Here is a 25,672-nt window from a genome sequence, read left to right on the forward strand (position 1 = left end):
GGTAAGATCGCGACTAGAGATGGCGACCTGCCGTGGATCGGGTCAAGCTTGGACGCAGGCTTGGACGCAGACTTGGACGCAGACTTGGACGCAGGCTTGGACGCAGACTTGGACGCAGACTTGGAACAAAGATGTGAAATGTCTGCAGGCGAGTCGACGGAGCGCCTTTGATAGGTGGAGTGGAAGCCTTGAACGTCGGAGGCGGTAGGAAGAGAAAGAGGACAAAGAAAAAAGGGAGGAGGCTCGAGTGTGGAGTGATCAACGAGACGAGACGACCAAAGTGTTGCGCAGAATGCACCTCGAACAACAGTGAGCGAACAACAAGAGACGGAATGCGTGATGCGCTCTCTCAGCCGCAACGCCAACTGGAAGAGCATTCAAAGCCCAAGCCGAGCACGCAGAGCACAAGGAGCACAAGGAGCTGTGAGCAGCCAGCCTAGCTACTCTAGCTCACCCACCACAAACTAGCCAGCTGTGTATTCACAATTCGTGATTCGTGATTGTCGTGCGTGTATTTTTTGGCTTGCCAACTGACGACAATCGTGAATCACGAATCAAAAATGCGAGCGAGCGCGTCCAGTCAAATTCACAAATGTGGATCGTGGGCGTCGGTCACACTACGAGACTGACAGACTCTTGACTATTTGTGTTATTCTTGATTCCAGCTTCCGAAAGAGTCGTCAGTACAGTCACGAGCCAGGAATCGTGAATTTGGCTGGCGTAGAGGCGTGGGTGGGTGTGGAGATTTTTGGCTGACAAACTTACTAACTTGTTCGTGGTTCTTGATTTTAATGATCAATAACGAATATTCAAATGAAATTTCCCACAGGCTATTCATATCCGTGTGGCCTTTGGGCTTGTGCGTACTTCTGACAGAAGGGTCAATCGCGAGAGATACAAAAAAGACATGAGAGCAACACATTCACGATTTTCACGATTTTGCCAAGTCACGAGTCGTGAGTCGTGAGTCGTGAGTCGTGAGTCGTGAGTTGCTGGCGCTGCAACCAGAGACTGACCAGCAACCTCTTTCTTCTTTTTCTTTCCTGTTTTTACATGCGCGCTTCAACAACCGTTGACCGTGTACCTCGCGCCATAAGCCATACCGTTACAGCTGGTCTCAGTGATCAGAAACCGCTATGACGCAGACATTCACGATTCGTGATTTGGGTTCTATCATCCACGATTCCATCGTGCATGCTGAAACCAATTCCAAATCAAAAGAAGCGTGGCTTCAAAGCGCACTCGCTTTTCCATGTTCATTCCTTTCTCCTCTCCTGCTCTGAGCCGATCACTTTGTGTGTTATGATTCTCGTCGTGCGCAACCGTCTCAATACCGTCGTGCTCCAGCTTGTCCATCCCCCTTCTCATACCAGGGATCTTGCAGTCTGTGTTCGATAAAGTCTCGCATTACGCATCAGCTCGTAACATGGACTTGTGACATGCTGCCAAAAGTAACTGTGATTCACCTCGTGTCCACCTCTCTCCGCTTCTGCTTCTGCGTCTGCGTCGCTTGTCTTCGTCTGAGCTTGATGTAAATCTCAACCCCAACCGCCGTAGCACATTTCTCCTTGATCCCACGTCAACCAGACTCGATGCAACACATTCTCCACCTCTCATACAAAAAACCGCGCATCTCTCTCTAGCACGTCTAGCGATACTGTGTATTGATTTCTTTCGTTTTTCGATATGCACAGGAGCGACATAAAATAACGCCCACTTAGTAGCGCAGTAGGTCTACCGCACAGAGGAGCGCCATCTCGTCTTCAGCTGTTGGAGGGAAAAAAGGAGGTTGACATCATGACGCACACGTCACCCATAGATCGGAGCGCGTCGCAAAGCCGGCTCACCGCTTAGGCAAGGAATCCCTTGACGTGCTCGGTGACGAGCGTCTTCATCTTGCTGAAGAGCTCCTCGCTGGGGACACCCTTGGCAATCTCCGAAAGCAGAGCGTCCTCGGTCGAGAGCTTCTCACGGAACGAGTTCTCCCACTCGACAATGCGGTCAGCGGGGATCTCGTCGACCAGACCGTTGACACCGGCGTAGATGATGGGGATCTGCACCTCGGTGGCCATGGGCACAAACTGAGGCTGCTTGAGCAGCTCGACCAGACGGACACCACGGTTCAACGTGGCGCGCGTAGCAGCGTCCAAATCGGAACCGAACTGCGCGAAAGCCGCCAGCTCACGGTACTGGGCGAGCGAGAGCTTGAGCGAACCCGAGACCGACTTGTACAGCTTCGACTGCGCGGCCGAACCGACACGCGAGACCGAGAGACCGACGTTGATGGCAGGTCGGATACCCTTGAAGAAGAGCTCCGACTCGAGGTACACCTGGCCGTCGGTAATCGAAATCACATTGGTGGGAATGAAAGCAGACACATCACCACCCTGCGTCTCAATCACGGGCAGCGCAGTGAGCGATCCACCACCGTAGCTGTCGTTCATCTTGGCAGCACGCTCGAGCAGACGAGAGTGCAGGTAGAAAACGTCACCAGGGTAGGCCTCACGACCGGGGGGACGACGCAGAAGCAGCGACATCTGACGGTAGGCGACGGCCTGCTTGGACAAGTCATCGTAGATGATCAGCGCGTGCTTGCCGTTGTCACGGAACCACTCGCCGATGGCGCATCCCGAGAAGGGAGCAAGGTACTGAAGCGGAGCGGCCTCCGAGGCGGTAGCGGCGACAATGATGGTGTACTTCATGGCGTCGTTCTCCTCGAGCACCTTGACGAGCTGGGCTACGGTGGAACGCTTCTGGCCAACGGCGACGTAGACACAGTAGAGCTTCTTGCTCTCATCCTGGCCGTCGTTCCATCGCTTCTGGTTGAGGATGGTGTCGATGGCCACAGCGGTCTTACCAGTCTGACGGTCACCAATGATGAGCTCACGCTGACCACGGCCGATGGGAACCATGGCGTCAATGGGCTTGATACCAGTCTGCATGGGCTGGTTCACCGACTTACGCGGCAGAATACCAGGAGCCTTGAGCGAGGCACGGCGACGCTCGGCGGCCTCGATGGGGCCCTTGCCGTCAATGGGGTTACCAAGAGCGTCGACAACACGGCCGAGCAGCTTGGGGCCGACAGGAACGTCGACAATCTGGCCGGTACGCTTGACAGTGTCACCTTCACGGATGAGACGGTCCGAACCGAAAATCGAGACACCGACGTTGTCGGCCTCAAGGTTAAGGGCCATGCCGCGGACACCGGACGAGAACTCAACCATCTCCTCGGCCATGACGTTGCGGAGACCGTAGACACGGGCGATACCGTCACCGATGGTGAGGACGCGGCCGGTTTCCTGGACATCACCGCCAGCGGAAGCGCCCGAGATGCGCTGTTCAAGGATGGAGCTGACCTCGGAAGCGGCAGGCTTGGCGGTGGCGTAGGTGCGGACAGCGTTGGCAACCGATCGGCGGGCCTGTTGAGAACCAAGCAAGAAGTTGAAAGGAGGAGGCAAGCAGAGTAACAAGGTCAGCGGGGAAACATTCAGCCGTGTTGATTGCCAGAGAATGGGGAGCTCGGAGCCAATGAATCATGCGTATGCAAGCAAAGGCTGAAGTAGACGTAGAAATGTTATACTGTTGAGTATAACGGCTGGCTCTCGCTCCGATCATCGGAGGGGCCGAGCCGAATACGGCGTAGGGCTGGACATGTGCCATCTAATGTGATCAAAAAGCACCAGGCTCAGTTCAATCGCGGGCATGACCTGAGCAGCGAGCAGCTTCTTTTGAGGTTGGGTACTGATTAGCACATAGACCACGGTGGAGGCCACTCTTGTGTTTCTCTGATGGTGGCTCGTTTGCAAAGCCGTGTACGAAGGTCGGTGATCTGAGACTGGGTGAAAGAAAATCCTGTGTCTAATGTTGTAGCGGGGGCTCCGCCTGCCGATGGTGGTGGCGTAAAGTTGGTGGATTGAGCCTGCTGAGTCGCTATAGCTGATCGTGGGAGACAGTGGTTGTTGGAGCATGCTTAACGCAGTATCACGATATGACCATGATCTCGCATCTACTGTCTAGCTCCAACTCTTAATGCAAGCCATAGCATGATTCCGGTCGAAGGGAGAACAATACGTACCACAGGGATGGCGGCCGATCGGGCGAGGTTGGCGGTGGCAATGCCGGCGGAACGAGCGAGCATCGCGGCTACTTTTTGTGAAAGGAGGGGACGATGTTGGGGGTATTGAGAGGTGGTGAGGAGAGAGAAGAGGTAAGACGAGAAACAGGCAGCAAGCACACGGAACGAGAAGAATCGATGAATCTGGGCGCGGGCGAGCCAGCCGTGAGACGAGAGAGAGAATACAAAGAGACTGACGGGCAAGCCGACGCTCAGACGGTGCCAGACAAAGAGCGGCGTGCGGTTACGAGCAGCAAAAAGGATCTTCCTTTTGGAAAAAGACTGTCCGGTTGGCTGACTAGCTAGCCTGTTTCACTGGCTCACTGTCTGTCTGCTACTCAAACTTCGAGCTCGGAGCGTGTTGGCACTAGAGCAGTGAGTGCCAAGCCAGCAGCGACGCAAAGCCTCGAGCGGATTGGTCGGATCATTCAACCCAGACCGCAATCACGAATGGCGGCTTTCGAAGTGAAGAAAACCGTCCCAATACAAAATTCAGCATACGAGCGAATTGCCCATTTGAAAATCCATCTGGTTCTTGCACGATCAAATACAAATTCGTGATTGATTTGTCTGGATTCTACTGAAAATGCGGTTGCAGCTCAAAGCAGAACCACACGGATCCGATTCGTGATTCATGATTTGGGTTTGGACAATTCAGCACAGCGTCCTAGTGACAGAGTGCTTGGGCCGCCTCATTTCTGAAACTGTGGCACAGACAGACAACCTCGTTCCGTCCTCTACCGATACTCAGGCTCGGCGCTTTTCCGGCTTGTGCTTCGAGTGCCACATACTCTGTCCCCCCCACCATGGCTTGTGTCCAGATCATTGATCTGGTAGCTGCTTCTAGCTAGCCGCTGTCTGAATGTATCATGATAAGCAATCCAGCTTGAGACGACAGCGCTGCTGTTTGGGAGCAGCCCGAGATTGGATACTGACGGGCACTACGGCAGAGTCAGGCGGTGGCCGATCACTTGAAGTAATCACAGATGCGCACGTTGAACCTTTGGAAGAATAATAGAAGAATTGCAAATAACAAAATCATTTCCTTGTATCGTGCGAGTGGAAGAACGCGCTCTCATATCTGATTTTTGAGCCACGGTCAGTGGAGTACTGACACCGTTTTTTCCTGCTTATGCTCCCATCAGCAAGCTTCATACCTCTACAGTATCATCGTCGTCGATCCATCGTCAGAGGAGCGGGTGCAGCACCAGATCACGACATCATGAACACGCTCAGGACTTCGCTTTCGGCGGTTACCAGCGCCGTGCTCAAGGGCAAAGCCAGGCAAGCCGCGACGCCTGTCGTCTCGTCTATCATCAGCCGAACTATTGCTTCTTCCACATCCACCTCCTCTGCGGTTTCCACTGCCACCTCGTCCGCTGGTCCTTCCACCTCGTCCATCGCATCCTCCGTCTCTTCAGCCGTCGATTCGAGCGACCGAGCTTTGTCACTACTCAAATCGCAACCTTCGCACTATGCAATTGCCTCGATGACCGGACGCACCTACCTTATCTCCAAAGGCGACATGGTCACTGTACCTCGCCTCAGAGATGTTCAGGTCGGCGACGTTCTCGTGCTCGACAAGGTGCATGAGATCGGATCGCGCGACTATACTTTACGAGCACAGGACACGCTCAATACACGTCGCATCTCCACTGCCGTAGACCTCTCCAGCCCGCACCCACTCGCATCAACCGCATCAACCGCATCCACTCTGTACGGGGTCTCCCCCGCAGTCGCATCCCAACCAAGACGCTTGTTCACACGTCTCGTCTCAGAAGATACTGCTCCGATCGCAGCTGCAGCTGCTAGAGGCCCCCTTCTGCCCCTCGCTGACACATGGTCCTCCCGACTTGTGCCTAATGGACTCGCTCACATCGGTGCCAGCTTACCCGCTTCCACCGTCAAAATCACCGCCGTCGTAACCGAAAACACAAAGGGCGCACTGGAAAAGATTGTCAAGAAGAAACGAAGAAAAGGTTACAAAAAGACTATCCAGCACAAACAACCCTACACCCGCATTCGCATCCAAGACATTCAGATTCAGCCTTCCAACTGATCTACCATTCGTCTGGCGTAACAGTACAACCTTGTACCTCTTGAGGCATCTTTTACTCATTCCAGCTTCGATACGACAATTTCATAGTTCAGTACCTCAACCGTTTCACCATCACACTTGTACTTTACCCGTAATCGTGAATGCTCATGGCCTCAAACAAAACTCATCTCGCTTCCAATGCGCCGTACTGACACCTATCCATTCAAAGTGACCTCGAACGATTTTGTGCCACGACCCATTGCAGCGTCCGCTTAACTGATAAGCGAGATCATATGTTCCCTGTGAGATAATATTAGATGGTGACTCAAGTACATATAGTAAAATAGTGCCAAATGCGTGCATGCCTCTTCGAACTTTGCACATCCTTCTCCCTTACTGCTCGACTTGCGAACCAACACTCGAGCCGGATCGGGAAGCTTGCATTGCCGCCCGCTTTTCTTCCTTCTTCCTCCGAGCATATGCTGCCACCTGCGCACCCAGATCAAACGGGCTATCCGGCACAGGCACAGGTGTAGCATTCAAACTCGCCAACGATGCAGTAGCCGCTTTCGGCGTTGATTTTCTCGAAGCTGAATCCAAGACGGACGGAGACTCGCCCGCCAAAAGACTCGCCGTCTCGTTCTCGGGCACCGACTCCAACGCAGTCGGCTCAAACGAAAAGTCGTCGGAATGTCGAGACATGCTCTCTTCGCCGCTGTCGAACGAGTAGGACGCGGACGACGCTACCGAGGGAGAACGAGCTTCCAGTGCCTGCAATGCTCGTGCGCGCGCCAGGTCAAGCGACGACAGCGATCTTCGTGGCATAGCTGCTTGCTCATCCACAAGACTTGGCGAGCCACCAAAGACGCCTGTATGTCCGGTTGCGCCCAGATCGAGAGGTGAACCCAGCGCCAAAGCTGGTTGTGCTTCAAAGGACGCCGCAGAGGATTCGCGCAGCATCGTTGTGGCCTCAGTTTCCTCTGCCGCACTATACGGGAGAGATGATCGATGATGTTGTTCTCGGACGGCTTTTCGCGAGGAGATGACTTCGTTCAGCTCGGACATCATGCTTGATGGATCCATCGTGTGGCGATGCAATGTCTGCTCTTTGGCATGCGTTTCGTGTTTCCGTTGCTCCCTCTGACGATGGGCCTGCTCGATTCGCTCTGCTCGACTCGGCTTCGAGGCGTCAACTTCGAGTCCAGATAGCCGTGCCATACCTGCGATGCTTTCAAATACCTGTTCTAAGCCGGGGGGCGGTAAAGAGTTGGGTGAAGTGGAGCTGAGCAAGAGCGCTGCGAGGTCGGCGTCGTCCTCGTCGCCACTTGCGTGGAGCGGCTCGTGGTCTGGAGCCAGGCTATGAGATGTAGGAAGAACGTCGTCGAACGCACGCCCCTCGCCATGGCTGTCATGCGATGAATCGGCGGCGTCCTCATCCGCCTCGAGAGGTGATACCAGCTCGCGCGCAGCATTCGCCTTGAATACGTCGGTTTCATTGTCGGTGCTTGCTTGTGGACTCGGCGACCTGCGCTTTTCCTTGTGGATGAGCTTGATGGTAGACTCCCATTCAGCCGACAGACCCAAAAAGTCTTCACGCATCGATTCCAGCGTCTTCTCCAGCTGTAGAGTGGCGGCAACATCGTCGATCTCGCGCTCCACAGATTCAATGCTCTGTGGCGAGTGTGTGTCCTGGAAGCCATACAAGCCTGGGGGAGCTTTGACCCGAATGTCCTCGGCGCACACTCGAATCTTGGACTGCAAGGAGCGCAGCGAAAGCATCATGGCGTAAAGTCGATCTTCGATGCCCGGATGGCCAATGATGGACGGCGCACTGGCGACACCGTTGGGCACCGCTAATAACCCGTGACGAGATTCACTCGGCATACTCTCATCACCGAGGCTGGTAGCGGTCCGTTCGGCCTTGGAAGTCGAGAGTAAAGCCAGACCCATTTCTGATGCGACCTTATCCGTGACAGCCTTGGTCTGTGCTTGGAGAGCCGCATGGACGGATGCAATTGTGGAGCGAGCCAACGTCCAATACTCGTCGCATGGCAAGCTGTCGCCGTTTGACAGACTTACGCGATCGCTCATTGTAAAATTGAGCGCCAGAAGGTGGCAGAGCCAACGTCTTCGAGCTCTATGCATCCACTCAAACTTGGCCTTGACGGTCAGTAGCGACAAGGGGTCGGTCGGTTCCGTGCGGTTCAAAACGGACATGTTTGGATCGAGTTGCGCAAAGATTGAGTTGGGCCCGACAATCGAGCTGCGCTTAGTCGCCCTGGATTGAGGACTGGTGGCGGCCGAATAGGTCGGAGCTGAAGAATGGGGAGGGGTAAAAGTCGACGAGAGGACGGAAGAATTTCGCATCACGGGCGAGGCGATCGACGAGCTGGAGTTGGAAACGTAGCTAAGGCGCTTTGCAGCAGCAGATTCGTTGGGGCCGGACGCTCCTGATGATTTTTCGGATACGTAGTTGAATCTGGGCGATCGATAGTTGCCGACGTGATCCGTCTCTGAGACCAGGCTACTGCAGCGTGACAAAGAGGAAGATGCACGTAAGGGTCGGTCCAGAATCGAGCCTGCGTCCGAGACAAGCGAGAGCCTCTTATGATTGGTCGAGGTTGTTTGTGGGCTCAAATCTGGCAGCCCGAGTATGTTGCCGTAGCCGTCCACACCTGTGGCGGAACGGACGGTGCTGCCAAAGTTACGCGGGGTAGTTGCAATCCACGGTTTGCGATCATGTTCAAGGTCGTGGGAAGTGTCGGAGAGAGCCGAGATATCGGCATTGGACCATGCATGCAATGCATCGGCGTCGACCTCGTTGGATTCATCGCGCAAAGTTCCGTCGAGAGCGTACAGTTCGTGGAGCAAGGCCAGTTCCTCTGCGTCGGCAATCGTTTGCAGTGGCGCAATGATGGAGGTGAAGGTGACGCCGACATTGTCCAAGGCTGCAATAACAGCCTTGCGCAGCTCTATCAGTCTCATCGGCACAGGTCTGCCGGTGGCGAGAGCGGCTGTGCTTTGCTCGGTAAGCAGTTTTTGCGGGAGGTTGGGGAGGCCAGCTTCAGAAGGCACAACGGGCGAGGAGCGTCCTGAAGGACGGTCGAGTGGCGACATGCGACCGCTGGATAGGTTGAGAGACAGTGGCCGTTGGGTGTGCCGTCTGACGGTGGGGGCACCGTTGCCTCCGCCGGAAAGGGATCGGCCCAGCTGGCCATTGGTGGGACCGGGTGATGCGGCGATCGATCGGCGTTTCCGAGCGGGGGAGGCAAGATGAGGTAAAGCGGACGCGGCCTCAATCCTTGAGATGGGTGGCAGCGGATGCGACAGCCTGTAGCCACGCGAGACGACCTCGACCTCTTGGACAGCACTGATGGCCTTGTTGATCGAAATGTCAAAGCACTGCGCTGCTTTGACGAGACCAGAGACATCTTTGAGGACGGCGCGTTGAAGAGCTTCTTTTTCGGAATGGTCAAAAGCTTGCGATATTGAGAGATTCCGTAGCGATGCGGACGATGTGTTTGGATTGATGATGCTTTGGCGCGAGATTGTGAACTCGATCTTGTCAACCACCGAGCTGTGGTTGAGGAGGATCACAAAGGCTGATGAAAAGGAAGCTATCAGGAGCCAGGTGGAGAACCACAACCACCATGAGGGGCTGATGGGTGGCAGCAGAAGGAGAGCAGATAGAACAGCGACGTTGCAAGCCAGACGACCTTGCGGATCGAGTCGAGTCGGGCGTTTGTGGACGGCGTGGGGCGCGCGGATGGCACTTGGAGATCGCACGAATGGCGCATTTGTTGGCTCGGCGTAGCCATGCTTGCAGATGGGCACGGTGCTGACCCGAGCGCCTTTCACACGAGCTGAAGCGGGCGTGACGTGGGACTCTCTGCGTTGATCGGGTTGCTGTGATTGGAACGGTGGACTGGATTCGTAGAACGAGATTGAGAGGCTGGGAGTGAGGAGGAAAGAGGAGCAAATGACATACTTGAACCTCTCTACAAAGCTGTTGCTGCTGTCTTGGGCTGATTCGCGTGCTTCCGTGCTCATCTTTGGTGGCGTTCTGGTTTGTTGTAGTTCGGAGAAGGATTGGTCGAACATGAACACCGTGGTCCGGAGAAAGCGTAGGGTCAGAAGGAGGACGGTGCTTGCGAGTCGCCACACAAGGCCGAGCGGCGAAGCGAATGACGTGGACTGTGTAGTCGCAGATGCCGGCGAGAATGCAGCTGTGACAAGGCCTTGATTGCGCCCGGAGATCGATGAACGAGCAAGGTGGGGTGTCGAGGCAAGATGGACTCGACTTGCGTGTGTGGATGTCTGTGTTACTTCATCGGTGTGATCGAGATGGACTGGGAATGTTGCAGCCTGCGAGCGATGGGCGTCGTGTAGGTATTGGTCCAGTGGTGAGCCTCCGAAGATGACTGGCTCGGCCATGGCGTTTTAGGCGGTTGCAGGAAGCTTGATATGGGCGCACAGCTCACCTGCAACGCATTGTGCAGGCAGCGGAATGGAACAGCGAGTGGCGGGGTGGTTTCTGGGCTAAGTGTGCTTTTATCGCCGTGCGCGCGGGTAGAACCGATGGGACGCGCGGACCGAGTCGCGAGAGTCGGGAGCTTTTGCGATGGCGCGGATGCAAGCGTGGGAAAGTAGAGAGTGTGCCTGCAGCTTGTTCGTCGGTGCTTTACCGATACGTTTTGGTTTGAGTTGATTGTTGGCTGTCACAGGGCAGGTTGGCCAGGTAGGGCAGTGCGATACTGTGATGTAGAGGAAAGAGAAGAAACACTTTGAGGCTGGCTGGATGGATGGCGTTGCTGGGGGCTAAGAAGATTTTGGTCGGTGATGCCGAGCGTTTCACATTTGGTTCTTAAATTAAGTTAACTTGGATAGTGGAGGATCGGGTCGAGATTGAGTTGGCTTCTCTTGCGCTGTAGCGGTGTCGTCTGCGCTGCCATCTGTAAGTGTGAATCACGAATGACGCTCAGGAGGCTGCAGACCATGCATGCATCACGAAGCACAGACTGCTCGTGCTCACTCAACCCTCACCCTGCCTTGGATATAGCACGGGCCTCACGCCTCATGCCTCCGTGCCCGCTGCACCTTTCTGTTAGCTCAGTTAGGCCCGACCAGGGCTTCTTTGTCTTTGGTGTGAATGTCCCAGATACTTAGCGTCCGACCCCTGCCGACACGTCCCACACACCCTCCAGACAATCGTGATTGGCGCAGTCTCGGCTCCTCAGAGGAGGCAGCTTTAAATCAAATTTTTGACGTGTCAGTTTCTCTGTAACATTCGTGATTCACGATTCGTGATCCTTGATCTGGGATTTTAAAAAAATAAGTCCTGTGATTTCGAGTCCCCAATTTTGTAGACATCCACGATTGGATATCTTCTTTGTAGGCGTGAGTGAATACCGTTTCGAAAGAGCTTCTGCTACGCGCCAGACATTCCTCCCCGCTCCCATTCACTAATCTGCGGCCCATCCTTTCAGCGATCTCGAGCTCAGTCTAGTCGGTCGCCGGACTCTCAGAAAATTCGTGAGTGTCAAGGGGCTCCAGACCCCGCAAAAGTTGAAGGTAGACACACAAATAAGGTGCAAAAAAAAGAAGCGTCCGGACAGCCGGAATCGAACCGGCGACCTATGGTGCTTTTCCGTTAATACCGGATTAGGGTTTCCAATTACAAACCATCGCTACTTCCAACTGAGCTATGTCCGGTATGAATATGAGGTCAGATCAAATGTGAGAATATATACCAACGAAAACGCTGTTCCAACCAACCTAGCTGCGCTTGGGGGGGGAATCACAAATAGCTCGTAACATTCACGATTATTGGTGAATTGGCGTTTCAGATTCGTGATTGCAATTATTTTGTCGCACCCGTTCAAAGCGTTGAGAAGGTTGCTTTTGTACAGCAGATAGCTATGGACGCGCACGGACAAGTAGATGAGTTGGACCGCGGAAGCCCGTTGTCGCGTTCGTGTCTGGTGATCGTCGGATTTGATTTCGCACAGCCGTGAAGCAAATGTCATGTGTCGCGTCTGTGCACGATGCAGTAGCGTGTTACTGTAACTGGACACGTGCGTGATCGAGAGAGTAGCAGAGACAAGGAGACATGGGAGTGGGTGGATCGCTGGCCTGGACGGCGCTCGTGTCGGGATAGCCAACGCGATAGCCATCTGCGATGCCACTGCGGAGATGATGGAGCGGGGAGGTTGCCTGCAGCGGCGACGACGCTTGCTCGAGCGTGTTCTCCTCGTCCGCGGACTTGACAAAGTATGAGCGACATGGCGGCTGACCATAGGGATCGAGTCTGACAGCTGACTGGCATCCGGCGACGTGCGTCTCGGACTGGAAAGAATACAAGCAGGTCTACGGGAACAGTCAAAGCTTTTGCTCGGCTGCAGTGCCTATTCACGGAACCAACACTGGTAGCGCTTCGTGTGCTCGGCAACATGACGCGGACTTGGACGACGAAATACAAGATCATGCTATTCAAGTTGAAGGAGAGCAGCCTTGGACGATATGCAGTGGCAAGGGTTCTGAGCGGATGAAATGCTGGCACGCGACTAGTGATGGTAGTGCTGTACGATCACGACTTGGATGTAAATAAACACTAGAGCATTGTGGCTACGGGCACTCGTGACTTGGCCTGGCTCAAGTGGACTTGCTGCGATTCGAGCTACGCTAAGTTAGCGCTACAAGCAGTGTAAGCTGAAGCGTGCCGCAACCACAACATGGAGCTGCTTGCTGTAGAACTCACGACTGCTTGCGGTTTGAAAAAGCCACGAATCACGAATCGTGAATGCACTCGCGACTCTACTCGTGACTGCCTGTTGATATTAGATAATTTCTCGGCGTAACATGATGTGGATGGCGCCACGTCGTGAGCTGTGCGCTCGTGGCTGATCTAGAACGCGCACCAATCGTGAATCGTGAATCGTGAATCGTGACTCGTGAATCGCGAATCAGTCACGAGCAGAAATCGAGGAGGGAAACAATAATCGACGACGTGCTAAAATAACGTTTGCTTGGGTTCTGTTTGGCTTTTCTAGATTTTGGGCTTTGTGGGCTGTCGTCAGCAACCATAGCCACGGTAAGCTGGACAGAGACCAAGAAAGAGAGAGATAGAAAAATAAAGGAAAAAAAACACACACACACACACACACGCACACGCACACGGACACGCACACGCACACGCACACGCACACGCACACGCTACACTCTGCGACTTTGAACTGAAGCACAGAATCGAGAATCCACAGTTTTGGCTCTGTGGCGTGCTGAGTGCTGCTCTACCGTGCTTGCGATGCGCGTCTCTCGCTCGTTGGGTGGTGATTTGGTGATTCTTTGATTCAGGCAGGATTCAGGCAGGATTCAGGATTTCAGGATTCAGGATTCTGATTCACGAATCTCGATTCACGATTGGTGATTGGTGATTTGTGCTTTACTGCGACTCGTGACTGTGACTGTACCAGACTTGAGACTCGGTCGCTGTTCACGATTCGGGATTGTTGTCGTCGTGCTCATTAGCGACTTCCGACAACTCATTTGCTTTGCTTTGCTCTGGCGGTTCACAATCGTCGACTGTATTCGTCGATGCTCATCATCACATCAGCCCTCTCCTTTCCTCGTCCTCACACTTTGCGCCCCTCACCTCTGTGACATTGCGTCTCTTCCTTTGCGTTCTGTTGCTATCCCACCCTACCCCTTTCCTTTCGTTTCATCACAACGTCGTCTTTTTTCCTTTCTTCTTTATCAACCTCGTTGCAAGTACAACTTGGGATCCCATCTAGCACCCTGTCACCCACGTGATTCACCTCGCGTTAGTTCGTCCAGACAAACAATCAATCAACCAACAGCAGCGGCAACAACAGCAATAACAACGTTATCATCATTATCGACATTCTCGTACACGTACCACACTTCGTCCAAGATCGCTCGAGCGTCGAGCAGTGGTCCGGCTAGGCTTGTACGAGTACAGTAGGAGCAGTTAGGGCCTTCCCGTTCCACACGCAGCCCTGTAGAGCTAACATCAAGCTCCGGTGTCTTGCTTCCACTCTGACTTGGTCATGACCATGTCTGAAAAGTCCAGCTTTCTCTCTCCATCCATGTCGCCATCCTCATCTTCTTCCGGCGGCAATCCGCCACCGCCCTACGGCTTCCACCACCTTCCCCATTCTCCCACAGGCTCTCGCACCCCTAGCCGTCCTGGCTCGCCACCACACGGCGGCAGCGTACCCTCTCCAGGCGGCGTACCTGGTACCTTTGTGCTCAACCTTGGCAAGTTTGGCGGCTTCTACATTATTCGCATCCCGCCCTCGGTACAAAAGCTGCTATCCCTCTTGTTGCGCAAATGGAAGACGCTCCTCTTTGTCGCTCTCTTTGGTACCCTCACTGCCTTCGGCCTCTTTGGTGCCATGTCGACTGAATGGCGCGAAATGACCTACTATCGCGTCGACCCGTATCCGCTCGTACCAGTCGCCCACAATGCTCGTCCTAGCTCCTCGAGCCCCTTTCACCCAGCTTCACGCCCCATCACTCCACCCAAATTTGGCGCCTGTCTCGGCCCCAAAGGCGTTCCCGTCCCGCGAGCTCCTGCCGAGCTCTACGACACCCCCGACACCCACCCCATCCCGCTCGTTGGCAGCTATGAGGCCGCTGGCATGGATTTCGGCAAGTGCATGACCTATCGCTCCAGGTACCAGATGTACTCGGACGAAGCACTCGGAATCACCTACCGCAAGGACATTTCTGAGCTTGAGCTTTACCTCGCCAAGGTCGAGGACTACGACGATGATCCGGACAATGTCAAGCCCATCAAGTCCAAACCTGCGTCGTCGCTTCTGCTCAACAACTCCGCCACCGCCACCGTTGCCGCCACTACTACCACCACCACCTCGTCCGCAACCAAGGATGATGCCTCGTCCAAGCGTCAAAAGGTTGACCCGCTCTACGGCCCACGCAAACCCGACGGCATGAGCGAGGACGAATGGGAAGGCCGTCTTCGCGATCGCCTCTGGCGCGCCAATGTTCTCAGCGAAGAGCTCGGTCCCACCAGCTACCCGGACTGGCGCGCTCTCATGGATGCTTGCTACCAGAAGCGTTTGCACGACCGTGGCATGGCGGGTGGGGTCGACCACTTTGACCCCCACAACCTGCCCACCGCCGACGAGCCTCACACGAGCGGCAGCCGTCCGCGCGTATTCACCACCCCGGAAACCAAGCGGACAGCCATCGTGATGCGATCGTACGAAGGGTATGCATGGCGAGAGGACGACATACTCAACCTGCGAGCTCTGATCAGCGAAGTGTCGCTCAACAACCCAAACACGCCCTACGACGTGCGCATCCTCATCGAAGTAAAGTCGCGTCACCTCGCCGTCTTCACTTCCGAGTGGGACCGTCTCAACGTGCTCCGCTCCAGCGTACCCCGCGAGTTCTGGGGTCTCGTTGAGCTCTGGACCGAGGACGAGATGTGTGCACTCTATCCCGGTCTACCCGGCAAGTTCCTCAACAAAATGTTCGCGCAGACCTCCTACCGATCCTGTCTGATGGCGTTGCAAAAGTTTTACCTCGACCACCAGGAGTACGACTTTATGTACAATTGGGAGATGGACGTGCGCTACATTGGAAACTACCTCGACTTTTTCGAGGGCATCGAAGATTACGCGCGAAACGAGCCGCTCCACTCTGGCATGGACAAGTACGACACCTGGCTCGTGCGCAACGTCAGCGTGTCAGAGCAAAATTGGCGCGACAACGCCAGCATCGCGATCGGACGTGGTGAGGAGGCGGACCTGATCACGCTCGGTCCCATCTTTGATCCGCGAGGCTCGGGATGGTACTGGGAATACGACGTGCAGAACTACCCGCCAGGCCAGAGCACGGATCGACGTGCCTCGATCGGCACCAATATGCGCATGAGCCGTGCTTTGCTCGAGGCCATGAACGTCGTCAATGCTGAAGCCAAAAAGTCGTTGCATTGCGAAGCATGGCCGACAACGCTGGTTCTGCACTCGCAACTGCCCATGTCGCACGCACACTCCTTCTACCCCGAGGCTGGTTTCACGCACAACCTGCCCTTGCCTTTCAAGGGCGTCTTTGTGCCACATCCGGTCTACTTCCGCCACGTATGGGAGCCAGAGGTGCTGCACAACCGCATCAATCGACCCGACTTTTACAAGAAGATCAACGAGAAGGTGATGCGCGACAGTTCGTTCTACTACGACGGCAAGCACAGCAAAGAGGTTTATGTCGGATGGAAGGAAAAGGAGAATGTTTGCCGTGCGCCAATGCTGTTGCATCCCATCAAGCGCGTCAACTAGCATTGCCGTTTTGGTCTAGTCGAATCGCATATCTCTCTATTCTGCTTTGACGTCAGGCCGACTCCCTCGTGCATCCCACTTTCACCCTCCATACCCACACGAGGGTCATCGACCACCAAAATTGATGCAATCCACTAGGCGCTGGTCCGCATCTTTACATGCCTCGCACATCGAAGCCCTCCGGACGGAACATGCATGCTTCCCATTTCGCTTTCTTACACAAACCTTGGTCACATTTTGCAATGCGTCGAAAGATGGCTCAACGCCTCTCGGCCTGGCCGTATGATTTCTCATCGAGATAATCACGAATGCAGGGTCGAATCGTGGCTATCTTGCCCATCGTGCCTTTTGCGCTCATCCATTCCCTTCGAGTGGCTCATGCTCTCTGGCCTTGGCCATCTGCACCTCGATCTCTTCTGCACTTTTGGCATGCACCATGCTGTGCCACGTCAACTTGCGTGTAAAACACTCGATGTCCTCCTAATCACGAATTGTTTCTGTTCAGAGACGCCTTTCCCTGGCATGTAAATACACTTTCCACACCACAACGAACACTCAAGATGATCCCACCTCACACTGGTGGTCTAGATGTGCTCTTTGATACAGGCCTTGGCTGCCTTTGATGCCAAGGATCAAGCCGACAGCTTATCCACAAGCCGTGCTGTGCGGGAAACACAAAGGGCGAATCACCTACTAAGTTACTGTATCACGAATCACGAATCGCGAATCACGATTCATGAATTTTGGGAATTGTTGTTAGAGTCATCAGTGAAATCGTGAATCGTGAATAGGTCACGCGCTGTGCGCGGTGGATGAGGTTGCAAGTCGTGAGTGTGGAGGTTGGGCACTTTGGCAGCGGTTGGTGAACCTGGAACTCGCGCTTGGCTCCGCACTGATGATTGACAATTGACAATTGACGATGGACAATGGACGATTGGGTTGACATGCTTGATGAGAACGTGAACAGACAGGCCATCGACATTTACGATTCATGATTCACGAATCGTGATTCACGATGGACAGATTCGTGCTTCACAACCGATGTATGAGACCACCACCATACCGCCTCGCAGCGTGCTTTGAGCTCTTGATCCTATTCGTTCTAGCTAGCTTTCGAAAGGACCTCGCAGATGCTTGTGCATCGATAGTCGTTGACGAGTGTTGGATGAATGTGAATGTCAAACGCCTTTTCTTTACTCGTCACTTGTTTTGCTCAGCCGTGTAAGGCGGTCTGTCAGCCAAAAATGAGAATCACGAATGCGTATTTTTCCGGTTTAAGCTCGCCTGTTTGGCTGAGCCGTGCACGTAAGACAAGCGACACAGATTCGCCAACATCGAACCGATCGCAGAGCTCCTCCTTGTCCAACAACATCCGTCTCACTTTACTGCCAATCTCACCCAAGCCATGCAGAGCACTGCGTGGAGCTTCCAAGCTCGATCATCGTAACCAGCTGCATCCGTCTAGCCGACTCTGGAGAACAAAATCGCAATCCCCTTTGAGCTCGTCAAAATGGATGACGCTTCATCTTTACAAACGTCAAAGGCGCAATGGCTCTCGGCTCTCGACGAGGCGCTCGACAATTTCCGCAGCCTGGTAGCTGAATCGTCGTCGAAAGCATGGAGACCAGTGAGTCTCGCTGGCAGCTCTCCAGCAACGCCCAACCTCGCATCACCCTCGACCTTCCCTAGCGTTTCGACGACTTGTTCATCTCCAACCACCGCCGCCTCATCCACGCCAAAGGGCAGCGCATCACGCAGCAAGGCGCGCGAAGCCTCTTCTTTGCGCCATGTCGAATCGATCGAAGACGCTTCATCTCGCTACGACTCAAGCACTTCTTCACCAAGTGCGTCCGCTCCGCCCAAGCCGTCGCCATCAGCGTCCAGCTCGCAGCCGTTCCGCCTCGGCCGCTTTCGCCCCGACCACATCGCTGTGCATCGCAAGCCATCCAAGGGCCCCGACATTTACAGAGCGGTCACAGAGGTTGCTTACGAAGGTTCTGCTGACCTCGTAGCCTTCCGCTCTGTGCTTCAAACGCCAGAGACTCGCGCCTGCTGGGATCGACTCGTGCAGTCGGCAGAGCTTGTCGAGCAGCTCGACCCTATCACCCGTATCAACAAGGTCCAGTATCGCTTGGGCTGGCCAGCTAGTCCTCGCGACGCCATCGTCATCAACAGGACGCTTGCCGACGACTCTACGCTCATAGACATCGCCACCTCTCTGCCACGCTCCCCCGACGCACCTTCTTACCTCCGTCCAGCGCCGCCTTGCGTAAGATCCCATGTTCACCTCATGGCTTGGTGCGTTCAACTCATTCCACCGGATGCTCCCCTCACCTCATCCGCCAAGCCATCCGCCACCACATCTTCATCACCCCTCCGATCATCTCCACGCATCAAGCTCACCGTCTTCTGGTCCTGGGATCTCAGAGGTGCATGGATGGGCATGCCCGCGGGAGGTCTTGGCATGCACCTGCCTGAACTCATCAAAGGTCTCCTCAATCATGTTCGAGATAGCAGCGACAAGATTCCTCTTCTCAAGAACTACGGCAACTGCGTTGAGCTACTCTCCAACAATTTCGACGCAACACGAGACACTCTCGTTACTGAGTACGCCGTCGTGGTCGAAGACACCGTTGCACGCCAAGCTGAGGATCGTGCAGAGAAGGATCTCGACACGCTTCAACTCCTACGTTCACGCAGGAAGCTCGAATCGGCGCTCGAGTTCTGTCTCCCCGCCACAGAAGGATGGGACGTCAGGGTCGAGGTCAAGGGTCAAGCCGCCTCCGTCACTGACTCTGAGCCTTCTCACGCCACCCAAGCTGCTTCCTCATCGTGGCACGCAACAGCAGAAAGGCCATCAGGATCGCAGTACACTGTTTTAGCCATCCGTCATCAGCAGCTCCAAGACGCCGAGCAGATTGTGCGAATCAAAGTTAGCATTCAGCGAGTCGTGGCCAGTAGCGATTTGAGGCTCAATGCCGAGCCTTTGAACGTCGCCTACGTTGAGCCACGGACGCCTGCCTCGCTCGCACAGCCTCTGCTCCAAGACACGGCCAGCATCTCGGGCATTAGCGTTGCCACAACATCCACAGGCAGCAGCGCATCCGTCCATGCGGCCGCACATATTGGAAATGCGGCCAACACCTCGCGCACAGGAACTCCGAATCTAGGCTTCGCCAATCACATCAACTCGCAAATTCGCCGCAATTACATCTACTTTACAAGTCTGCTCCAAGAACCCGAGGCCAAATGGAAGCCAATCAGCGACCTCAAAGGCGTCACTGTAACTCAGCTCGATTCGATCGATCCCACTCTCGTCGTATACCGAGCCGAAGCTACATTTGTCGGCGTCAGCGTCTGGGACCTCTTCTCTACCATTGGCAATCCTGGCGCTCGCGCTTACTGGGACAAGACACTCGACGACGCAACGCTTCTTACAGACATCAACGAGCTGAGCTCGCTCTGGCATACCAAAACCAAACCCAGCTGGCCCGTCAGCGCACGCGACACCGTCGTCATCCAGACCGCTTACAAGGCGCCATCGTCGGTTCACATCTTTTCCTTTTCCACTGATGATCGCGCACAGTTTCCTGCCATTCCGCTGACGGATGGTAGCACCATCCGTACCCAGATCGACCTTCGCGGCTGGTCAGTTGAAGCTCTTTCGCCCACCACTGTTCATGTCACCATGCTCGAGCAATCCGATCCCAAGGGCTGGACGAGCAAATCCGCCACACCAGCTGCCATGGTGAGCGCTGTTGCCGGTGTTGGCGAGTACGCCATCAAATTTGGTGGTCCTCCCGTCTTGACACGCATGCTAGGCGCAAAGACCAAAGTATCCCGCTACGAGCACGAGAAGGCCACCTTCCGCGTCGAGTATGTATGTGAGGTGCCCACGAACGAAGATCTCACCGATGCGCCCAATGTAGAGTGCGAGATTCGTTGCGATATTGAGACATGGGCTAGCTCACTCGATCTAGTCGTCGATCCTCCACCCATCTCGATCTCCTGCCTCCGGCGTCACAAGCTCTCGCAAGGTGGAGGAGGTCTCTGGCTTACCATCGAACATGCAGCTGCATCCCTCGAAGATGACTCGGCGCGAATCACGATCCGCCGGGGCAACTCACGCGACAAAGGTACCGTTCATGTCAACGGTGCCAGCATCCAGGTAGATGTAGATCAGCTGGATGACGAGCAGGTGCAGCAGCTCAGCCGTCAGAAGCGTTCCAAGCCTCAGCGCGTGCCTCTGGATCTAATCAACTCGGCTCGCAAGGCAGCAGACGACTCTGGAGCGCCTGGCAAAACGAGCAACGCTGACGGCCGCACACCGACAACAGCAAGCGATACTGCCAAGGATCTGCAAACAATATCGTCGCACTCTTCATCTGCGAATGGCACAGATACCAGCCAAGAACCTGCAGGCATGTCGGAACCGGCTGCATCGGTAGGCGACGAGACTGTTCAAACGCGAGAGAATGGCAACCTAATGTCGACAGACTCATCCGCCAGTACCGTCGCTAACGTGCCTTTCTCGGATGAGACGCCACGCCAGCCGATGACGTGCGCTCTTGATGTCCTGTTCTTACTGCGACGTATTCATGCCGAGCGCTCCCCTGATCCTGCCGGCACTCCTGCTGGTTGGGCTCTCGTGACCGAACGCAATGGCCTCTATGTTCGGCGCAAGCTCATGGAATCCATCTCGAGCACCGTGCTCGTTCAGCGCGGCGATAAGGTCGTCCAAGGATTGTCCGCTGAAGATCTGCTCGACCTGGTATCGAATCCTCGCAGTCGAAAGCAGTGGGATGACAAGGTGGACTCCACCACCTTGCTTGAAAGCTACGGCAATGGCTCGTTCACTTCCTTTATCACGACCAAGGCGAGCTTCCCCTTCCGCGGGCGCGCGTTCCACCTTGCCAGCTTGACTGCACGTGGATTACCACCGTCCAGCCTCGGTGCTACCAACCCTGGCAGCGATGGCGTCGCTTCTAGCTCGGCCTCTTCGTGGTCAGGACCGGCCGTGTACTTCCATGCATCGGCGTCATTCCCACAGCAGAACTCGCGCTTTGCGATGGACCGCATCAACCCCAACGGTTTACCGCTGGGAAAGGTTCTGATTGATGGCTGGATTTTGGAAACGCTGGATCCGTACAGCTCGACGAGCTTCCAGATCCCATCAACTCGATGCACACATGTGGTTGCTGTGGACTACGCGGGCAGCTTGCCCGTGGCTGTGAATACCATGTGGAATGCGAACCTTCCACGGTCGGTGCTGCTGGTTGAGGAGTACCTCAAAGCAAGAGGTTCCATTCCATCGGTCAAGACTCCGCCTCCGTGCTTGCAGGTGCTCGGCGATGGCAGAGATGAAGATCAAGGTTTGGTCTGGTCAATGAACGAACCGGATCGCAAGAATCTGTTCATCTCGACGAGCTTCGATGCTTCGACGCGAACGTATGTTGTAATGAGCATGCATCGTGCCACGCCGCAAGCGACAATAGCATCAGGTCTGTTGCCTGCAGCCAACATTGTAAATGACGGGCAAAGTCGTCCTGCCCGTCACTCAGACGCATCGTTGACCAGAGGTGTCGCGGACAAACTCACTCAAGCCCTCAATGCAGCACCTGGCACGCCAATGGTGGCGTCAGCAGCACCGCCCATTAACTCAAGCGGAGAGCATGGCCTTGGCTTATCGCGCGCGACCAGCATGCACTCGATCGGAAGCACATCCGCCACAAGCACTGCTTCGACCATCCGTCGTCGTCCAAGCTCTATCCATACAGATTCGCGCAACGCAACAGATTTGATTTTGATGGAGGTCGAGATTGAGCTTCGACACTATCATAAGGGATATGATGTACAGGTGTTTTCCGAGTTTGTACCGGCGGGTGCCGGTGCGAAGACAGCTGTTCCGCAGACGGCAAATGGGCGAGCGATCGACAGGCCGGCGACGCCGAATGGCACCTCGACGCAGCAGAGCGATAAGGAAGCCGTATTGTCACTCAGCATGGCATCGGAACAGTCGAAAGAGCTACCTGTGCAGCTGCGAGTCTACGACCTGCCACCAAGTGCGGTGCTTGCGGCAACGCTGGATCCATCCGCTCGCCCCCGCAAGCACCTGGTTCGTGTCACGGTGCCCACGACAGCGTTCCTAGACCCCGTAGAAGACCCACTTACGGGTTCCAAGCCTCCTGAAACTCCTTCATGGTATACGTCGCTGCAGCAGCGCGGTGCTGTGCTGCGTATGATCGTCCAACCGCTCAAGAACGACGGCAGTGGCGCCGACACAGGGGCTGTCACCGCCAAAGATTTGACCACAGCTGGCGTGCCGGCATTTGCTACGCCGACGGGCAAAGTGACGGTGTGCAGTGGCGATGCCAAGCTCGAGATTGTTCATGTGAACCAGACGTCGGCGATGCTGCAAAAGGAACAGATCGGCGTGGAGCCCATGACACAGCTGAAAAGGGTGGCTCCTGCTCGACCCAAGTCGGGGCGTAGGGGGGCGGGAGAGCTTTCAGCTGTCAAGGAGGATGTGCGTTTGCCAGCAGCTTTGCGTCGACCTATCGGGTTGAGGAAGGAGCTCCTGGATGCGGGTTCGTCTGCCGGTGCATGCGGGGCGAATGACGCCAAGGGGGCGAAACTGAGTCACGGAAAGGGTGACGCAGTGGGAGTAGCGGGTGCAGGTCGAACGAGCGCAGGAAGTGGAGCTAGCGGGACAGCTGAAAGCACTGTAGACAAGAACAGCAGGCCAGGCGTGTTGAGCTCTGCTTCGAACGCCGGATCGGCGAACGGATCGGCGGCAGGCTCAGCGCCTCCGTCACGCGCAGCGACGCCTTCGACAGCGGCTTCGGCAGGAGCGCAGATCATGAGCATGTTTGGCAGCTACCCCTTGTCGCGTCTCGGGACAGGATCTGCGTTGGCATCCGTGTCGTCGGTGACGGCGCGCGGAAGCAGCGTCGTCTCGTCGAGCTCGGCCAAGACCAACGCCGAGGCGCTGGCGGCGAATGACCGGGCCAAGCACGCGAACAAAGGCGCTGAGCAGAAAGACAATTCGTCTGGCAGCATCAAACAGGGAGTTGAAAAAACTGATGCGCGCACGACCACCGAGACGTCCATGGGCCAAGGTGTGGGCGGATCAGCCGCAAATAAAGGCAGCACGGTGGCTCACGCAGCCAAAGAGAGGGCGAGTGCGATCGGATCGTTGTTGTTCGATACCAAATTTGGGATTTCGACACTGGTACTCGTGGCGCTGGTTGCATTCTTGTTGGGTTCGTTGCTCAGATCAACGGTGATGCCAGTCGACTTTGTGTTGGTCAGGACGAGGGATAAGCCGTTTTTAGGGGCCACGGACGATGCGTCCATGCGAAAGCTGATGGACGGTGCGTCGGCTGCTAAGAGCGACTTTATGAAGCTCGTACAGAGCGTCAAGGCGTCCACCACTGCGAGTTCGAATGCGGCGCACCCCGCAGGCGTCGTCACACAGGTCCAGTGGACAGAGATCAGGCGCCTCCTCCACGTACCGCTTCCAGGTACAGGGTGGGATCTTGTGGCTGGTGGCGTCAGGAGACGTGCTTGATGCATTTGTGATTCACGATTCACGATTCACGATTCACGATTCACGATTCACAGTGGTGAAATTTGTTTTCAATTCGTGAGTGCAGCCGCGTGCATATCCTTGATAACATGCTGTATGTCAGCGTGATTGCATGGCGCCAGATGCCAGAGTGACGAGTGTGTTGGAAGCGCACGATCGAGAGTGAGAGAGAGCGTGATGCGAAGTGCGGTCAGTTGGACGAGTGGCGTGGACTCGAGTGGTGCGGGTGCTGCTGCGCAGAGACGAGGCGCGCGGGGCTGCGACTAGGCACTGTTGACATATTGGTGATGTCACTGGCGCTCAAGCATTCAAGGATGGATGTGCTGAGTGGTTAGAGGGAGGTGTTGAGAAGCGGAGCATGTTGAGCGCGGATGTGGGGGGCAAGTAGATTACGGCCATGGCGAACAGGGTGGCGGACGCGCCGAGGAGGGATAGGACGAACACGCATTCGCAGGGCTCGAGTAGCGCGAGTGCACATGTCGAAATGAGGTGGATCCATGCGCTCCACAAAGCGTCGGTCAGTGCTAGAGCGGCGGTAGAGCGGTTCGTGTGCGTGTGCGTGGATGCGATAGCGACCGACGAGCATGCGCGCGTGGCGCATGGCACGCCGTCCGAATCGCGACGTGGTCGAATGATGCCTTGCACATGCACGTCCGACGGATAGACGCTCCGCTTGGCTCCGGCTCGATCGCGTCGAGTCAACATCCGCGACATCCACGTTGGCGCGTGATCTGCGTTGTGTCAACCCAGTCTGTGGATCTTGGTGAGCGCAAGCACGCGATCCCAACCAAGGTGCGAGTCCGTGCCGAGATCCATCCTGGATCCAAGTGTATATATCATCTAGCCTGCCAGCTTCCCTTTCACGTCTGGTGCGTCGTCCGTGCTTTGACCACAACGCCCGTTACGAGAAATCGTGCTGCAACCCTGTTCACTACGCCCCACCAACACCAAGCCTGCACAAGCTGACAGCCAACCCGTGCACTCCACGCGCCCTGCGCCCTCGCTTCGCACCCGCATACGCGCCGTGTATTAATCGTGACTCTCGGACCACGTCCACGCCGTTCCAGCGTGGTCTGAGTCAACATTGAACAGCTTACTGTCGACAGTGGTCGCTCAAGCCGTGTGTCGAGCTGGCGCTCACCACCTGCGCACCAGAGATCACATTCAAGCATCGAGTTTCGTCTTGATCCTCCGACGTTCGGATGGCGCGAATCGGGCATGTACTCGCTTCAACTGCGCGTGTGTGGTGTGAATTTACCAGACGCATCTATCGCGTGTGAGCAACGCTCCGTCTCTCACCCACGCCTATGTGGACCCCACAGCACAGCTTCCCGCATCTTCGTCTTCATGTGCTCAACTTTACGCTACACAATCGTGAATCTTTCGCCCCTCTTAGCAGCCATCTCGCCACCCCCGAAAGACGCTCTCGAGCTCCAACCCGCGCGAACGACTTCGAGCAACTGCATCACCAAGCTTGTCCATCTCGACGTCGACATGTTATCCTTCAAACTTAGATTTCGACGTTCGACATTCCACGCTCGACGTTCGACTCTCGTGAGAGTACTACACCCACTCGGAGCGAGTCCGAGATCGTTGCTCCACAACAGAGC

At 55.4% G+C, this 25,672-nt stretch overlaps 7 protein-coding genes and 1 non-coding gene across 8 annotated transcripts; 3 read left to right on the plus strand and 5 right to left on the minus strand.

Moving 5' to 3' along the window:
• Positions 1-1,850: 1,850 nt before the first annotated feature.
• Positions 1,851-4,138, minus strand: UMAG_10213 (putative F1F0 ATP synthase subunit alpha; the record flags this gene model as incomplete). Its single annotated transcript, XM_011393835.1, has 2 exons — positions 1,851-3,419; positions 4,076-4,138. The coding sequence occupies 2 exons, from the start codon at positions 4,136-4,138 to the stop codon at positions 1,851-1,853; spliced, it is 1,632 nt and encodes a 543-aa protein (XP_011392137.1).
• A 1,198-nt stretch (positions 4,139-5,336) lies between these two features.
• Positions 5,337-6,173, plus strand: UMAG_05380 (mitochondrial 54S ribosomal protein bL21m; the record flags this gene model as incomplete). Its single annotated transcript, XM_011393772.1, has 1 exon — positions 5,337-6,173. One exon carries the CDS (start codon positions 5,337-5,339, stop codon positions 6,171-6,173), a length of 837 nt encoding a protein of 278 aa, XP_011392074.1.
• A 372-nt stretch (positions 6,174-6,545) lies between these two features.
• On the minus strand, positions 6,546-10,586 carry UMAG_05381 (uncharacterized protein; the record flags this gene model as incomplete). Its single annotated transcript, XM_011393773.1, has 1 exon — positions 6,546-10,586. The coding sequence occupies one exon, from the start codon at positions 10,584-10,586 to the stop codon at positions 6,546-6,548; it is 4,041 nt and encodes a 1,346-aa protein (XP_011392075.1).
• A 1,172-nt stretch (positions 10,587-11,758) lies between these two features.
• UMAG_16101 lies at positions 11,759-11,864 on the minus strand. Its single transcript has 2 exons — positions 11,827-11,864; positions 11,759-11,794 (listed from the first exon to the last, which is right to left on the minus strand). It is a non-coding gene; the product is annotated as a tRNA-Tyr (tRNA).
• A 345-nt stretch (positions 11,865-12,209) lies between these two features.
• Positions 12,210-12,603, minus strand: UMAG_12092 (uncharacterized protein; the record flags this gene model as incomplete). The annotated part of the gene is made up of 2 exons (XM_011393863.1): positions 12,210-12,497; positions 12,574-12,603. 2 exons carry the CDS (start codon positions 12,601-12,603, stop codon positions 12,210-12,212), a joined length of 318 nt encoding a protein of 105 aa, XP_011392165.1.
• A 1,621-nt stretch (positions 12,604-14,224) lies between these two features.
• UMAG_05382 (uncharacterized protein) lies at positions 14,225-16,474 on the plus strand (the record flags this gene model as incomplete). Its single annotated transcript, XM_011393774.1, has 1 exon — positions 14,225-16,474. One exon carries the CDS (start codon positions 14,225-14,227, stop codon positions 16,472-16,474), a length of 2,250 nt encoding a protein of 749 aa, XP_011392076.1.
• Positions 16,475-17,984: 1,510 nt separating this feature from the next.
• UMAG_05383 (uncharacterized protein) lies at positions 17,985-24,044 on the plus strand (the record flags this gene model as incomplete). The annotated part of the gene is made up of 1 exon (XM_011393775.1): positions 17,985-24,044. One exon carries the CDS (start codon positions 17,985-17,987, stop codon positions 24,042-24,044), a length of 6,060 nt encoding a protein of 2,019 aa, XP_011392077.1.
• A 349-nt stretch (positions 24,045-24,393) lies between these two features.
• Positions 24,394-25,282, minus strand: UMAG_05384 (uncharacterized protein; the record flags this gene model as incomplete). The annotated part of the gene is made up of 2 exons (XM_011393776.1): positions 24,394-24,879; positions 25,160-25,282. 2 exons carry the CDS (start codon positions 25,280-25,282, stop codon positions 24,394-24,396), a joined length of 609 nt encoding a protein of 202 aa, XP_011392078.1.
• Between the last annotated feature and the right edge of the window lie 390 nt (positions 25,283-25,672).

The sequence above is a fragment of the Mycosarcoma maydis genome, chromosome 19 (assembly GCF_000328475.2).
Source record: "Mycosarcoma maydis chromosome 19, whole genome shotgun sequence".
In the NCBI taxonomy this organism is placed as follows: Eukaryota; Fungi; Basidiomycota; class Ustilaginomycetes; order Ustilaginales; genus Mycosarcoma; species Mycosarcoma maydis.